The sequence below is a fragment of the Aptenodytes forsteri genome, unplaced genomic scaffold (genome assembly GCF_000699145.1).
Source record: "Aptenodytes forsteri isolate BGI_AS27 unplaced genomic scaffold, ASM69914v1 Scaffold49, whole genome shotgun sequence".
Classification (NCBI taxonomy): Eukaryota; Metazoa; Chordata; class Aves; order Sphenisciformes; family Spheniscidae; genus Aptenodytes; species Aptenodytes forsteri.
Window position 1 is genome coordinate 525,984 of NW_008795125.1, and position 18,884 is coordinate 544,867.

An 18,884-nucleotide genomic window follows, 5' to 3' on the forward strand; every position below is an offset into this window, starting at 1 on the left:
AGGTCAGGTTGGAGGGGGCTCTGAGCAACCTGATCTAGTTGAAGATGTCCCTGCCCACAGCAGGGGGGTTGGACTAGATGACCTTTAGAGGTCCCTTCCAACCCAAACTATTCTATGATTCTATGATTCTATAAAACAGATGTTATTCTGGGCAAAAAGAAAATGAGAAATGCTTTGTAAGTAGCCAACATGACAATTTTAAGTAAAGCATGCTGCTTAAGAGGTTAAACTGAACATTACTTTGGAACTATAAAACACAGACAAACACAGAGTCTCATTCACAGTAACATTCAGCTTCATCAGCTGCAAGAATACTCTGTGCCTTCTGCAATTGTCTGACTCATTCCTTACACACTTTCAAACTTTGAAATAGATTAAATAGTGGCCCTTCATATGGTGACTGCAAATATAGGCAACTCTTTATCATCACTGGATCAAAACAAAACAAATGATACCTTCTCCCAACCACAGTAGTATATAAGAACACTGTTGAAGATGTTCCAAACACACCCTCAACCTGCAAGACAGCCTTAATTCTGTCATTGGCTAACTTTTCAATGTTAGATTTCTCAGCCTTAAATTTCTTTTTTTTTTTTAACAAACATAAATACCACATCAGTTTATTACTTATAATGGTATAATACTTTTACACACATAAATTAATTATTAGTAATGGTTTAATACTTTTATATACATGTATGCTATACTACACTCCTTAATAATAAATCTAATTTTCATTATTTTAAAGGACAGATTTTCCCTCTCTACACACTTCATCTTGCCTCTCCTCATGTGTCATTTCATACTTCACAACTTGAAACACAAATTTATGCAGAGTTAACAGAGTAATCGGTGACATTGCACAGTATCATAAACACAGCCACTCCAAGAGGTTATGTTGTTTTTTTTTTTTTCTCCTCACTACTGGTTTTACAGAATTTATTTATAAAGATTTAAGGGAACTACTGAGTAGTTTTAAAATAAAAGCATCAGTCTTGTCTTCTTGTTTTATGGTGTAAATGTAATGAAGTTAAATTCTTTACCTACCCAAGATGTTGTGCAAGCATGTCAGTGCATGACAAAAGTGCATAATATAAGAAAAATAATAGTTATACCTTGTATGAATGCTTATTTAAGAAAGGTTTCTGAAGTAGATAGTGAAGAAATCTAGTCAGAACGACCCCTCAATATTGAAAATCCAAGAGCAGGTGCCACAACTTGTTCACATGCCTATGGCAATTAATGAATTTCACTCTATAATATCATTTAGCTAGTCATAATTCAAATGTAAAATTAGTAGGGATACATTTCTTTTAAATGAAAGTGTCATGCTTCAACAAGAGGTAAATGGATGACTACAATTGTAGCATCACCTATGCCACCTCCTCCAGGCGTTTTAATGCCTTTAGTACTTTTACTACCTTAATGGAATGCTGACTAAGGTTGATCTTTGCACTCCAGTGCACAGTAACTCTCTCAATGCCTTCATTCCACTCTTTATACCATAAATACCAACCATTTAAACTCCTGTCATCCTCAGAGTTTCTGGCTGAGGCACTTTCTTAACATGAAAAAGATAGACATTGGACTTCTGAAAATTAATTTCATATTTTGCAAGAATTCTTCTTTAGTGATTATAAGCCATCCTGACTTTGTATCCTCACTGTATCTCTGCTTCTCTTCTACTATCTCATTCAATCCTCTGCCACCTCCAAGGTATGAAGACAATGTGTTTACTGCAGACTTAATTCTCTGCCACAGATACGCTATTTTAAAGCAAATTAATCACACTGAGGAACAAGCCTCTTGCAGAGAACTGCAAAAGCAAATATCAGTCTAGCACATTAAATTCATGAAATAATTAAAAGGACTTAAATATAAGTGTTTTCAGCAAAAAATAATTAATCAGCAGTAACTGTAGCCAACCCAAAATACAGTTACTACTATCCATCTACAGTATCCCCGTAATAACATCTGAAACTGATCTGTTACATTTTAGATATGCATTCAATCTGTTCTATTAAAAACAAGCAGTTTTTCTAGAAATGTATTTTGTTTGATTGCTTTTTTAATAAAGATGAAAATGTTAAATACCACAAATGGAAGTTAACGAATGTTAGGCTTCTAACAACTCTTCTGTGCCTTTCAAAATCTTCTTTTTAACTACTTATATATGATAGTTGAGGATTTGGGAATATAATCAAGCATTCTACATTTGTAGTCCAAAAATTAAGAGAAAGGACAAAAAAGTTAATGAAAGTTCCAACTGCTTTGATCAAAATCTTTACATCCAAAATATTATAAACATAAACCCCCCCTTGATTCTTATATGTATAAAATAGATCATCACATGCCAGATCTGATTATTCTTTTAACATACTTGAGCATTTTTAAGAAATGTAAATTAGATTACCTAGAAATTCAACCTTGTCTTTACCTACCTATCCTAAACAAAAATCACCCAAGAAAGCATTCTAGCCTAATGTGCCTGTCTTTCATCTTCTTCTAGACTTATATGTTTGCCTATGACAAGAACATTCTCAATTCTTTATAATATTGTCAATAATGGTGAAAGTGATGATTTGCATTTTTTCTTGCAATTTGTAATAGTACTGTCTGACTATGATTTATCATGTAAAAAATTGGCTGACTAAAGTCATGGTTTCAAAAGACCACACCGGTATGCAATAACCACATTAGAATCATAGCTTCACTATGTAAAAAGTGCATAAAAATGTGACCTATAAAGCCTCTGATTAAGTAATCAATATTGAATGATTAATGAAAAAGCTGTCAACATTTAATATATTACAAAATTATAAATAGTAAGATTAAGCTTTTCTGTGCAGTCTTCTTTCCTAAAAGTTTTCAGATATAAACCTGATCTGAGCTAGCTCAGATAGCTGTGACAAGTTAATACAGACAGAAAGAAACAAAAAAATCATACCGAAAAGTATGAATTAATGCAAATTAATCCAAGAGCTACTGTCAGAGCCAAAACAAAGAACAGAAGAACAGGTACTTCCTCTGACATTTCCGTTTTCAGGAAAACATTTCTTTGGGAGAAGATGAGGCTGCAGGCATCCCTTTTCCCAGCTCCTAATAATGCGAATTATCTCCTAGGTCATATGACAGAGGAGTGGACATGTAGTTCAAGGTCCTCTCTCCTTCCTCATAATGTATATGCATCTGTTTTTTAGTATGGTCTTTAATCATTAAACCACCATGGCTATAATATGTAATTCTGTACATAAGACTGGGAATTAAGATTTCTTGTTGCAATTATAATTAAGAATGTTTCTGTTGCTTTTAAATATCATGGTAAGGAATTGCTTTGTGAGCAACCCCAGGACTTTTTTGGTTTTCTTTTAAACAAAAGACAAACAGTACATATGAATATTCTGAATACTGATGTTTTGTTACCAAAAAAAAAGCAAACAAATCATAGGCATTCATGACAATATTTGAGATTGAGAGATATATCTTTCAGATGGAGATATTTTGAAGCCTAGATTCAAATATTTCCAAGGATTAAACAACAGACTATAATGAAACGTAGCAATATTTTTTAGTGATCAATAGATGATTTCTTCTGATAAGAACAAGGTTTCTACACTCAGTCATAAATGTGATTTCTCACTACAGAGTTTTTTGTTATTCTGTAAACAATTGTTGTTTGTTACCAAAAATTTAAGATTAACTATAGTTGGTGAAGCTAAGATAAATCATTAATCATCATCTCTGTCATAGTAATATTGCATCTGCATATGTTAATTACATCCTGTTCTTAACATCCACCATGAAATGCCAAATAGCTTAGCATATTAGCCTGGATAATCTTTGCATATGTTCATTAAAGAATGAAGCCAATGATTTGGTTCACTTCCCACACTTATTAGAGAGGCTCAAGGTCATTTTAAATAATGATTTCAACCAAATGCAAGTCATGCTTAATGCACATAGGACTAGGTCATAAAATACATTTGGTGCATAAAGGTACAATGGCAAAAACATCAGCTTTATGCACTGAGTAGATTTTGGAAAACTAGTCCACTATGATCCTGAAAGTCTCTGCTCAGCTTTTATCTAACTCCAAAATCATCAGTTATTGACTTTCAGGGTCTGTAGACCCTCATATTTTCTAGTTTTGCACATTCCCAGGAAAGCAAGATTTGACAGACTGAGCAATTCATCAGCCAGTTCATGCCGAAGCCTGACCAAGCCCAGAATATCAGTGCTCCTCAACAAAGATTTCCTATGGGGCTTCATGTACGAGACATTTTCGGAGAATGCTTAAAGCCATCCCAAATTGTTGCCCTTCCAATATAATAGAGCCATGGCCTTCATTTTCTTTTTAATTCCAAATGGAGAATGTATTTTTGCCCACATTTTATCTAAAAGGCTAGACTTTAGAACAGGTAAGACCCATAACTCCTTTCTCTACGTGGACCATTCAAACTCATCTACCATCTCTCAGGTGTCTTATGTGAAGTTATTCTGAATGGGTATAGAGATAGTACTCTATCCTCCTCTATTGAGATTCTACTATTCAATGAAAATATCCATATTAACTGCAACAAGAAGAGTTTTTACTTAATAGGGTCTGACTTTGGACTCCTGTGTCAGTTTCACCCTCATGCTATCCATGTTATTTATCTAATGATTTTCTTCAAATATTACTGACACAAATGGTCTTAGAAGAAAAAAACCTTTTCCATGTCCTTTGAATTATACTCTTTACAAGCCCAATTTTATACATTGTAAAACATGCCCCTTGAGCCCAGAAAGCCATCTGGAGTGTTGAAAGTTCTCCCTTCCTCTCCTCTGACCTACTTAGCTCCAAACAGGAGCAAAATGAGAATACTCATTTATAATATTTCTCTTTTCCATATTCTGAGATGCCTCACTCCCCCTATAAAGCTATACAGCTAAATATGGCTCAAAGGAATTTAATAAAAGAACCTGGATTCTAAATTGATATTAAAAATGTTAAAATTTAGAGAGAATGATAGGTAACTTTCTAAAAAAATTTTTACTTCATACCTAAAGCATTAGATCAAAATATTACAGGTATAAAGGGCGTTCAGGTTCTCAATTTTTTTTTCTTAAAATTAAATAAGAAAATGAAAAAATACATATATACTGCGGTGTATTGTATACCACATTTCCTTATAACACAGTTTCAGTGGAGTTTCAAAAATATAACTGGCAAAATGGAGGAATCTCATTTCTCTACTAAGCAAATTTTTTACGTAGGTCAGACTGGTGGTCAGGAGGCAAAATTCAGCTCTCAAACTGTTTTTGCCAACTCCATGTAATTGGAAGCTATTCAACTGATATCGCCTTTCTTACAGCTATATAAATGTTCTGGTTTTCTTGAGCTAAATTCCACAAAAGTGGAAAGCATTGATTTTGTTGTAAAAATACACTATAATATATCACAGCAACATATCTACAAACCTTCATCAATTCTGAACTGGAGAAAAAAGCAATATAAGAAAAACAAGTGAAAATTGCAAAGCTAAGGTATTTTTATGGAGCCTATGCTGTGATATCATATTCTAAAAAAGTGTGGGGTTTGTCATCTTTGAAATAAGGCCTTGTTCATCCAGGAAAGAAAATGGTCTGGTTAGAATCAGTGACAGATATTACCCCTTTTATTCCAAGATTTTTTTTCCCCTTTTATTCAAATGGCAGTCCTTCCAAGCAAAACACTCTCCCTTTAGTGAATGTTAAAATAGATAGCACTGGAAGATTGCTAAGGAGATTTTAAGTGGCATGAATAGACACAATTATTGCATCATTGATAAAGAAATTATTTATCTTTCATTACCCATGAAAAAGACCTTCCAAAAGAAGGAAACCTTTTTCCTCTTACATACAACAACTCTCCTCACCGACTCCTCTCTAGAAAACAACATTCATACCTCATTTTAAAATGAGGAAGAAACTTTTGACTTCCATTGCACACAGTCTACAAGTCTGAACACATTTCCAAAAGTTTGCTAGGGCCAGTTTTCCAATTTGATGCCACTGAAATTTGGTGTTCAGTGCTATGATGGTTTTGGTGGATAATGAAAATACTAAAGTTCTTCAAATGCTTATAATATTGGTTATTCTTTATAGTTGACAATTTCTTTTTTTTTTTCTGTTTTGCTGGTACTCCACCATCCACTTTGCAATAGAAATTTAAGTATACAAGAAAGAAAATCCATATTCTATTTAAAATAAATATATTCAAATTGGAAATGGATTTAACAGCTTTTTTGTCTTCAGATTATGAAATGGAATTGAAATTAACATGATAATGAGATTTTATTTTAACTTATACAGGAAATGTTAATTTTATAATTTGTTTTTTTTTGTTGTTTATTAATTTCTGGATGATATGGGAGAGATTTTGTGCTTAATCTTACAGAATATGTGAAAAGAATATTGGTTTTTTTCTGAAGTGGCTATCAATTGCTGGTAAGAATTAACACCAAATCAGTAAAATAAAAATTGGATCTTTTCTTACAGTTTAAATCTGAAAATGCTTACACTTGAGACAGTCAGTGGTAATATAACTGAAGTCAGGAGATTCCTGAAATGAGTGGAGTATGTCATATCCATAAAAGTTTGAATGATTGGATCTTTGGTGCATTTCAAGGCTGAATTTTTCTAAAGACCACATGTCCAACAGGTTAAATGATGCAATGTTGTATATACAAAATGTTTCATCTACGTGGTTTAAAAACCAGTAATAACAAAAAGAAACAAACATATATTGTGACATCCAGAGTATACTTAATACTCTATTTAAATACATATATATGGTATTTATCTCTATACTCTGCTGTAAATTTGCTAATTCAAGAATACAGGTCGGCATAAAGGGTGACATTACTATTATCCTCTATTCGCCCTGGTAACTTGTAGCACTATTTATCCAATGTTATTAAAAACTTGAAACAGTATTTATTCTGCGTTATTAAATAAGTTATTTTTATTAAATATATCATTGAAAAGGGCTTTGTCCTAAAAGAGAAGTTTATTAAAATTGCTTCTTCTAATTTTGTATCTGTTTTTTCCATATGACAAAGCAATAATAACAATAGCAACTATAATAAATTAAAAACTGCTCTTACCATGACAACTAGGCAGGGCTCTGTTCCATCCAGGTCTTCCGTCATCTCCCATGATACATGTTAGTGTAGAATATCCTTGAAGAACATAACCTGCATCGCAGTAATATGTAACAGTTGACCCCAGTTTATAATCCATTCCAAGTCTTGTTCCATTCATTATATTTCCAGGATCAAAGCAAGACTCACGAAGCTTTGCTATAGAGGAAACAAATGCAAACATAATTCTGAATATAAGCTAAAACATTACAAATATTTTCTGGAGTCCTCTCAAGATCTTCTTTGAGCACCCTGTAGACACATAAAGTTCCTTTTTTTTTTTTTTTTAAGAATCCTTCCATTCTACATCAAATGTTCTCTCTCCTTCATTTTAAAGACTGTACAAATCACTATATAATGACCAAAATAATGTCTCCTATATTTTTCCTAGATAATTCCTATAGAGCTCCATTATAAGAACTATTTTTCCAGAGTTCACTGTGACCAATGATGTAGTTACATAGTTAGATAAGACACTTCCTAGTTTTAAAATCTGTGGTCTGAAAACTGCTAATTGGAGGAAACCAATATAAGTAGTTTGTTACAAAATAAAAAGTATGCAAACAAGAATTTCTTCAAAATTAATAAACCCCAAATGAATATCTATATCCATGCATATGATATACTGATATATTTTCATATAGCTTTTTTTCCCCTCACTGGAGGACAAGGAATGAAATATTCCTTTATCTCTTTTTTTTTGTTATTTATAGCTATTTGTTTCAAAATATTGAAATAAATTAAAACATAAGTATATGCTCTTATCTTTGCTTCCCTCTTCCTTCTATAATGTGAATACAGGTGTGTTTAATATCCAAGACATAACAAACTACACAAAAATAATCACTCAGCATTTCTAATTAACAACATTACTATGCAGAAGGGGAGAAAAGGTAAACATTTTGGAAAAAATTGCAATGTTTTTCCATTAAGGAAAAAACAGTAAAAGTATTGGGAAATGCTAGAAGCTGGAATGAAGCGGATGATTTTGTGCTATGCAGAATGAAGTTTGGAGTAATTTATTTTATCAAGCAGAAGATAGAAATTTCAGATTTTCTTCTTTACCATTTAAGGGTGTTGTGGAGAAGATCAATAGAGAACACTTACTCACTTTCTCCAAGATTGGTGCCAACTTTCTAATACATCAAAAGAGCTGGTTTTTTACCAGGCATATTTGCACTATGGACCTTTCTGCTACAGGCGGGTATAGTTGCCAAAAGACTATATGAGCTTTGAAATTCCTGGAAGGCTATTTAAGAGCTTTAAATACAAAGACAATTCATCTGATTCTGGCAGTACCTAAGCTGAAGTTTCTGAAAACTTACAGATAATATGGAGAAATGATTATATATTTAACTTTTATATAGTTTAGCCACATATCAGCTATTGGTCACTACTAGAGACAAGCTAATGAACTAAGTAGATGGTTGGTTTGATCCCCTAAGGTCATTTTTATGTTGTAGTATTTCTGAGAGGAGAGAAAGAATTACACTGCAAAACCATAAAAGTACATTTACCTCTGAAGATGGAAACACAGAATAATTCTTTTGAAATTTCAACTTCACATCTTCCAAAAGAATGTGAAGATCTCCTAATGCGGTTAACAATTTATCAGGATTTGCATATCTAATCTACAGAGCATGCTTCTGATATGAAAAACAGGACAATAACAAGTAATAGTTACATCATGTAGATAATTATTAAGAACAGGTATTTGATATCCACATTGATTCATTTAGGTAGTTGTACTGTGGTGCCTGGAACATCTGTCTCCTGTTCTGAATGGTGAGGTTCAAAATACAGTGTGACATTACAAAAAGAAAGGCTAAAACTTTTGTAACACTCATATTAATAAATTTGAGTGGACAATCAAAATTTAAAAGATACAATTTACTAGAAAGTCTGTAAGATATCACATACATATTAATAATAAATATGTAAGCCAAGCACACTGTCACTTGAGAAGTCTGGAAGACCTTAGGGCAAACTGAAAATTGTTTCAAGTCCAAATTCTCAAATTAAAAAAAAAAAAAACCAAAATAAAAAAAAAAAAAAAAGTAGGATTATAACTAATATTTTGACAATAGCAAGAAAACATTTTTTTTTCTTCTTACTGAACTGATATTGATATATTTGTATTGATACACAACTGGTATTGTGAGATCACCATTCTTGAGTTTATGATAAGAAATCCATGTTCCATAATTGTAGCCGATCCTTGGATAAAGTAGAGACTAGTACTACATGAGAAATTAAAGAGAGAAGAAGATAAAGTAATCTGTTATGTCTGGTGCATAAATCAAAAACTGAGGAAAGACATGATCTGTCACAGCACAAATTTTCTCTAGGGAAAAATTACAGCCCTCTAAGCTTCTTTTCCCCAAAGGTACAGTTGTGACAGACTCCTGAAATTGCTGACTAAACAGAAACAATGTCACTATAGAAACACAGTTTCTTAATAACTGTTCTGAAAAATAAAGCCTGAAATACTTAGCACCTTCAAACTACTTTTGCAAATCTGAAGTAGCTGCTAAGTGAACTTGTAAAGTCAGTATACTACGCTACAATATATGAAGAATGAAGTCAAATGTGGCAAAAGGATTCATCAGGTCTAGTTGAGAACCAGTGAGAAAAAGAGCAAAGAAGACGACTGTATTAGCAAATTTATAAAAATAAAATAGAAGTGCTCTGAGGAGACAGGAGGAAAAGTCCTTCACCATCAATGTCATATTGCCCCAACTGAAGAACTCAAGACATTGATGACCCCTGTAAGCCCTTCCCCTTTCTTTCCCAAGAACACTAGTATCATTAAGCTGAAAACACAGAAGGGCAGTGGCAGGTTTAGCAGCACATCAGGGAAAATGCTGGAGAGTGTGCGTGCTACAATTTTAGCTGTATTATGATGAAGACTTTTTTTCTGTAGTAGTATTTTTTAAATTATTTTCCATAATAATTATGTATGGACTAAAAATAATTGTTTAATTAGACAATTAAGATTTGAGTTTCAGTAACATTATATTCTTGGCTGTGCATACATAAATTCCTTTTGCCCATAATAAAATTCTGCAACAAGCTTCAAGAAAAATAGCAATTACTTCTCTGATAACTTTGGCATACCACTGGATCAATTAAGGCTTCTGAAATACAGGCTGAAAACAGGTAGCGATATGTGCTACTGCAATCTTAAGTTCACCAAGGAAGTCTCTGTTGGCTAACATATGGTAATGACGCCAAAACCCTCTAGAAAACTAGTATCTCAGTGTATGGAAAACAACATTGAAAGCCAAGAGAAGCAGGTGCTTTGTCCAGAACTTGATGGCTTACTACTCCATCTCTAAGTCTCAAAGAGAACAAAGCCATAAGAAGCTTCTTAGAGAGAATATTACAGACATACCTAACTATAGCAAACATTCCATAATTATTCTCCAGAGCGCTTATGAGAACTAATAAGCCACTCCTCCATTATAAAATAGAAATGAAGTGAGGGAGGGAAGAACAAAACCCAACCAGAAACATGATTACAGACCAGACCTGAGACATGGGTCAGGTCTGAGATTTGTATCTGAAAAATATGGCCTGTCAATGAAGTACAACTTGAGTACTACTACCACTTAAAATAAGATTAGTGTACATGTAGGACACAACTGCAGCTGCTACAATTTGTGTGAAAAAGTTAAGTTCATCGAATCAGAACAATTGAGGTTGAAAGAGATGTAGCACAGCCCCCACGCAAAGTTGATTAGGTTGCTCAGGCCTTTGTCCAGTCCGGTTATGATTTCAAAGGATTCAGATGACATGACCTCAGGGCAACCAGTTCAAATGTTTTACTATCCTCAGAGTGATTTTTTTGTTTTCTTAATACCTAATTGAAACTTCTCTTGTTGCAACTTGTGCCCATTATCTCCCATCTTATCACTATGTGCCCCCGAGAAGACTCTGGCTCTGTCTTTTCTATACACTCTCATTACGTAGTTGCAAACACATTTCCCTCAGCCTCTCTTTGTATGTTATATGCTCCCCCCTCCTAATCATCTTGGTGACTCTCCACTGGACTGGACTTACTTCTGTGTGTCAAAATTCTTCCAACACTGGTGAGCCCTTAAATGTACTCCAGGTGTGATGTCAGAAGATCCAGAGGGAAGAATCACTTGCCTGGATCAGCTGATTCCACTCTTGCTTCCATTCTCAGCCCAGAAGGCTGCTGGCCTTCTTTACCACAAGGACACACTGCTGGCTCATGGTCAATTTGTACACAAGGCCTTCCAGATCCTTTTCTGCAGAGCTTTACCCTATCCAGTCAGCCCCCAGCCTTTACTGTTGCATGGGGTTATTCCATCAAAGATGCAGGACTTTGCATTTGCCTTTGTCAAAGGCTCCTATCAGTCTGATTCTCCAGCCTCATAAGATCCCTTTGAACAACAATGCTACTTTCCAGAGTACTGACATTTCCCCCAAAACAAGTGTTGTCCACAAACTTGCTCTGTCCCATCATACAGGTCATCAATAAAGAGAATACTGCCCACATTATTAATCACAATTAATAGTAGCCAAGAGTCTGAGCTCAGCAATCAAGTCAATTTTCCACCCACGTTATCATCCACTTAGCCAGCCTATATCTCATCAAATTGGGCTCTCAGGATACTGGGGGAGAGTGCGCCAAAGGCCTTTCTGAAGTCAGGGTATTCAATATCCACTAGTCTCCCCTTGTCCACACAGCCTTTCATCTCATAGACAGTGACGTGTTGGTTAGGCACGATTCCCCATGGTAAATCCATGCAGACTGTTCCCAAACAGCTACTTGTCCTTTGTTTTGGAAATAGTTTCCAGGCGGATTTGCTCCATAATCTTTCCAAAGATTGAGTTTAAAATGACCAGCCCTGTATTTTCCCAGGTCCTCGTCTCACTCTTCTTCATGGTGCACATGATATTTACCTTTTCCATTTACCAGGAACCACACTGACTGCCATGACCTTTCAGAGATGACAGAAAGCAGATTTGCAGTGGCATCAGCCAGTTTCCTCAACACTCTTGGGTGCATCTCATCTGTTCCAATGGACATATGTACAACCAGATGGCTTAATTGCTTCCTGACTCTTTCTTCCTCCACTGTGAATAATGCTGCACTCCCACAAACCCTACTAGTAGGTTCAGGGAGGACTGGAGGCAAAACATACCAGTAAAAAACAAGGTAAAAAGGTATTAAGTACCACAACCTTTTCCATTTTCTTTTCATTGGGTCCTCAGCCTCAATGGTGAGTAATCATTCCAGCAGAGCATTTGCCCTAGTCAGCTAGGGGATCACCTGCATCAAAAAATTGTCATGAACACACACAAGAGATCCCTTGGACTACTTGTGCTAAGCCACATCGTCCTTGCAGCAGCTATTGGAGTAGTTAAAATTCCCTGTGAGTACTAAGGTTATGCTTCTTCCAGGTATCACCTATTTTCTCTTGGCCAGCTGGTCTGTGCCAGGCACCTACAACAATATCATCTGTAGTTAGTTTCCTCAACTAACCTAACCATTCTCTGCTTTTGAAAATGTTAACCCTTCACAAAATGGCAGCTCTTATTCAAAGTAGTTTAGAACTTCTTAGGTGTACACCTTAAATCCATTCCTTACCTTCCTCTGCCTTTTCCTTCCTATTTATGATATATCACACCATTAATAACTCCTCCCTGAAGTCTGCTGCTCTGTACCTTACCTGCTCAGTCACACATTATAAGTAAAAAAAAGACACTTGGTTCATAAAACATTCTATTAAGAGTTTTCTCCTCAATAATGTAATTATTCATTTTGGCTAAATTAAATGCATGTCAGTTTTCTATTGTAGATATCATGCTTACATTATTTTGATACTTACAATCCACTATGCAAGAAACTAACAAAAATTTGTTAAGAATCTTTACAACTGCTCTTTTGCCAACTAATAACAGTTATATCACTTTCAAATTTTAAGACATAGAATCATAGAATCATAGAATCGTTTAGGTTGGAAAAGACCTCTAAGATCATTGAGTCCAACCGTTAACCTAGCACTGCCAAGTCCAACACTAAACCATGTCCCTAAGCACCACCTCTACACGTCTTTTAAATACCTCCAGGGATGGGGACTCCACCACCTCCCCGTTCCTCTCGTCCTATCGCTTGTTACTTGGGAGAAGAGACCGACACCCACCTTGCTACAACCTCCTTTCAGGTAGTTGTAGAGCGTGATCAGGTCTCCCCTCAGCCTCCTTTTCTCCAGACTAAACAACCCCAGTTCCCTCAGCCGCTCCTCATAAAACTTGTTCTCTAGACCCTTCACCAGTTTCGTTCCTCTTCTCTGGACACGCCCAAGCACCTCAATGTCTTTCTTGTAGTGAGGGGCCCAAAACTGAACATAGTATTCAAGGTATGGCCTCACAGTAAGTGTTCTTATGATACTCCTAAAGTAAGTTAAGCAGTACAGTGTCATATTTAGCAGATAGTCCCAGTAAAAATGGAAAAATTCACTGAGTAAGCTGGTCCTCTGCTTAAAGGATTTTGAGCTGTCCAAATTTAATAATCCTTGAAAGTTTTTAATGGGAATTAAAATACTTCCTTTTGTTTATGTCTCGTTGTTCTAAGGTAGAAGTTGAAATGCATACTCCAGATATTCTGAGAAAAGCAGGAGATATAACCATATCAGGTGAACAGGGAAAATTAGGATTAGGTTGATTCCTTTCTCAAACTTCCCCTCACTTACATATACACGCACAAACACATAATTTAATGCCTACAGTTCCTTTACAAATGTGGTGAAAATCTACGTCATTTATTTGGCATCATGGCTCCTGGAAGCACAGAAAGAAATAACAGATCTTAGTGGTACACACAGGCTAGCAGTAATGTTAGAAACAGTATTCTGCCTTGATTCCAAAGTACAGTGGTTCACTTCTTTGTTTAAACCTAGATCAAGAATGAGAAGAGACTGTGTCCCTAATGAGTATCCTTCATACTTGCATTAGTAGATGGGAGAAACCCTTTAATTCCATGAGACAAGACCATATTCAACAGCCCAACAGAAAAAGATTGGGCCCTTTGAAAAACCAATACACTTTCTTGTTCAAGTTCCGCATCCCTGAACTGCTTTCTATAACAGTTCCATCTGCATTTATTATTCTTCAATTTAGTTGAGAGGGAAGAAGAAATATTTTTAAGTGATGTGGAACAGTACATACATCTGGGCTCACCATCAACATGTTTGAGACCTGCTTTTAGCTTCTTAGGACTAGTTCATACTGTGGAGACAACTTCCTTTATATCTGTAGAATCCAATGACTTTAGGAAAGTAAAAGGAGACTTTGTGGGTTTGCCAAAGCAACAAATGCATCAGCCTTCCCCTTGTATACCTTTGCATTTACTAATTGCTTTGAGAATAAATGGAGAAGAAAAGAAGTCCAAGGAGGTTAGGATATATTGCCTCTAAATCAGCAACATCCATATTTTCCCTCTCGTTGTCTTTACAGATTATTGGATATTTTCATATTCACTTAATATCAAGTATTTCTGTTTCTTGAGCCACACAGAGGCAGTTATGAAATCTCTCATTGATTATGAATTTTACAAGCCTGTATTTTCTTGCTTACTGTGTTATGACCTCAGACAGATCTGTCTGAGACAGGTAGACAGCTCTACCATGGCCTATCATACAAAGGTCTAGCCAAAATATTTTTTAATTTTCAATATTGGTCTCCTAGATTCTAGCACATTGTTTCATCTTACAGGATCTTAAATGCACATATGCCAACATGCTGTACTATGTAAAGGAAAAATAAAAATAAATTATAATCTGAAAAAAACATGTATATATGCTGTTAAGCTTTGTCACTGCATCATCAGTTTTGAAACATGTAAACTGCTGTCTGATTTTTTTTTTCATTGGAATCGTGCCTTTAACATTATCATATATCAGCGAAATGAAATCATACTAGAAGCTTTACCTTAAAATAGTACCCTTATAACATTATATTTTGCATGTATAGATAATACACATTATCATACTTTTAGGCAAAACCAAAACATTAGCAGGCAGAAAACTATGATAATTTAAAACAGATTAAAATTTACACTCGTGCATTGAACTTTTTTAATAGAAAAGAAAAATAATTTTATTTACCTTTGTACTCTAGGTGGAATCCAGTAAAACTAACAGATCCATCACTCCGAAAAGCCAGATGCATGGTATTTGAACTGCTTTCTATCCTCTCTGGCAGTTTGCTGTCTTGAAAGCTCCCAATCAGTGGGCTATTACTGTCTGGCCCATCATAGATATAAAGAAAATCATAATTTGGTTCTATACTGAAACTGTAGAACAAAAAAGAGAAATATTAGATAGAATATGCTTTCCCTGACATTTTCACTCTTATTAGCTTAAATAAAAGTTTACTATCACTGTTTTAATAAAAGGAAAAAACCCTCCACTGTCAGAATAATGGTTTGTAGAAGTGTTTTGTTAGAAAACAACATAAATACTGTATTTATTAGTTCTCTGCTTAGAAACAGTATTTTGCTGCTAGCCAGGGAAAAAAAGTAAACTTTTTAAATAGAAAAAAATTAATAACAATATTTTTAAAGCTTTAGAGAAATAAACAACGTAGATCTACTGGAAACCTTGGCAGAAATGATTTATGATATAATGCAGTCAGCTACAGCGTAGTGTACACAGTTTCCAGTCAGACTGAACACTTTCACACAGCCAGAGGATGACCTTCCAGTAACCCTAAGAGCAAGAAGCATTTTGCCTATAATAAGTTTAAATGAAAAAAGGTAGTATTGAAACTTCACCTTTTCTTTTGAACTTAGTTTAGTAATTTTTTTTAAATTTAATTTATTTAGTTAATTATGTAACTATAGTTAATTAACTTAATTAGTTAATTTTGAACTTAATTTTAGTTAAGGGCAGAGAGTTGACCAAATTTACTTATAAGATTGTCCCTGTACAAAAAAAAGTTTTTAAAAAGATTGTTAGTAAAAGAATGAAAGAATTAATTTCTCTCTACTGAACACTAGCTCCTGACTAAAATAAATGTAGGCATTGAAGACCTGATACAGCTCCTTCAGGGAAAGTATTTTTTAACTTTTAGATTATTTTGAAAATATTTCCTTACAAAAGAAATGCAAAAGTCAAATGTCAACAGCTTCGATTTTTAAAGTGCCATAGTTTGTCTTGAGTTTATAAGGGGTAGCTGGAGTAAGTCCCACCCGAAAGCATATTTAACAGTACTCAGTGGAGTTTCCAAAGTTTGGTTTATACAGGAAGGGTTTTTTTCTCACTCTTGAACAATCTGTGTGTTGTTAAGTGAGGCAACTCTCAGTAAGTATGCAATCTACTTTGACCAAGACTAAGCTTGTCAGCTTCTGTCAAGAATCATAGCAACTGTCCAGATTTTAAGAACAACTTGGCAATATTTGGGATCTATAAGCAGTTCACATACTATACTGAGACACACTGTAAAATATTGTTTTTATTCTAAGATGAAGGATCTCTTGTATCTAAATGTACAATATAAAGAGCAGAATATTCTTAAATATTTTGAGCTCATGATATTTCACCAAACAAAAAAAAAAAGTGCTACTGCACAATATAAAGTTGCTTAGCACCTTACAGCATTCTGAAATCACCAACAAAATAGTTAAATTGTTAATTATGTAAATATAATCAAGTGATTAATTTGCTTGGAGGGAATTCTTCAAAACACATATTATATCACTAAGCACCGAGAATAGACAACTGTATGACCTACAACATGAAACAAGTAATCACATTATCACTGATCAGAACAATAAAGCCACTATTATAGAACATCCAGCATAAGAAGGATTTTAATTTGATGGGACATTACAAGTACAATTTTTAACTTTTCTGTGATACCATCATATGTCCCAGTTGGGATGCATATTTTTCACACATAATATGTGTATTAATTTTCTTTATGGGTTACATACAATGCAGACAGCAAAAGTTCCTCTGTGGATTCTATTAAGCTCAATTTGATCTTGCATTGTGAGAAAGGAAAATGCTAAACCAATTCCATTTAATAACCAGAACAACAGGAAGTATCCTGTTGAAGTATCCTGAAATGATACTGACTAATAAAACTAAATTTAAAGACTACTTTTGTAATTTCGCTTAAATAGCAGGTGAGTGTCTCATACGAAATATGATGAATCAACAGGCTTCATCTTTAAAGACCATCTTCCTGGGTTGGGGACAATTCAGTGAGTTACTCCATGCTGCCTTCTCAGGAAGAGAATCTTGGTAAATTGAGCACCATCTACTTCCACATTAGTCGGTGTAAACTGAGAGTGCTTTTAACTGAACAGGAGCAATGAGCTCCCAAGCTCCACCTCTATGTGTACTGAATACTCAAATGTATTTGTTGTGACTGCTAACAAAGATAAAAATTACTAATCACTTAGTTATATTAAGTATACATATGTTACCCTACAAAGCTCTGAACAACTGCCAATAATAAAGTTACAAACATGACTTTAAAACTTATGAGCAAGGAGCAGTTTACCTGATAAATGCTAATGATATAACATAATCATTATTAACAGTGATAGTCCAGTCACAATCTCTGCTGTGGGGATAAGGATGAGGGAAGTTTGGTGAAAGTATAAAACCTGATGAGCCAGTCAAGTTTCCTCCACAGGGAGCTGTGAATAAAAATAAATTGGAATTGAGGAAAGAAGGTAAGAGAAAAAGAAGCAAGTACCAGGAATCTGTTCACTGACATTTAATGTCCTCCAAAAGTTAAAGAAACAAGTGAAGTATTTACAAAGCTTTAATAGAAACAAAAAATGTATTCACATATCACCTTAGACAAATACTAATACTACTAAGTGAAAAACTTGGTTTTGAGCACTGTGTCCTTTTATTTGTTTCCATAACATTAAGTCAAGGCTTTTCTGAAAATACTGTGAACTTGAAAAATGCTCTGGCTGCAGACATAAAAAAATACTTGACTGGATAAGCTTTCCACTTCCTACTTCTTGTTAAAGGCATTCTAAAAGAAGCTTCTTAGGTTATGAAATATGATCTGCTTACACTGATAATGCATTTTTACCAGACAGCACTGACTAGTAATTTGGATCAAGACTGATATAATATAAATTAAATTCAACAAAAACATTCTAGTAAATGCAGTTTTCAAACTCAGAGATAAATAAAGTATCTTCCAAGCACACACAGAATAGAACAAACACATTTCTCTGTGTGATTTTGAGGTTCTTAAATGTTGTGTGTTTGTGGTCCAGAAATGTAAGTACTTAAAAAGGATGAAAGTATAACTACCCTCATGAAGTCTGTACTCAGCATTCTTTAATTGAGACTTCATATAAGAACAAGAGAATAAGCATGTTTTCTGAAGATCTTTTTTGAAAGAACTAAAATTTTATTCAAAAGATTCTAGATAAGATTTATAAAGACTTATAATTTTGCAAAATTGAATTCCACAAAGTGATCATCTGCAGTACCAGGGAAAGGAGTTGATCACTCAGGTCTTCTGTAACAGAGATTCTGTCAGCTCAAAGGTTACTTAAATCACTTATAAAATCATAGAATCATTTAGGTTGGAAAAGACCTCTAAGATCATCGAGTCCAACCGTTAACCTAACACTGCCAAGTACAACACTAAACCATGTCCCTAAGCACCACATCTACACGTCTTTTAAATACCCTCAGGGACAGCGCCTCA

At 34.5% G+C, this 18,884-nt stretch overlaps 1 protein-coding gene across 1 annotated transcript in view; it reads right to left on the reverse strand.

Moving 5' to 3' along the window:
- Nucleotides 1–18,884, reverse strand: part of CSMD3 (CUB and Sushi multiple domains 3) — an 838,052-nt gene that overhangs the window by 225,773 nt on the left and 593,395 nt on the right. The window contains exons 29-31 of the mRNA XM_009277245.2: nucleotides 17,706–17,844; nucleotides 15,302–15,489; nucleotides 7,128–7,322 (exon numbers count right to left, since the gene is read on the reverse strand). Coding sequence (XP_009275520.1) covers nucleotides 7,128–7,322; nucleotides 15,302–15,489; nucleotides 17,706–17,844 — 522 coding nt within the window. The remainder of the gene's footprint in view (nucleotides 1–7,127; nucleotides 7,323–15,301; nucleotides 15,490–17,705; nucleotides 17,845–18,884) is intronic.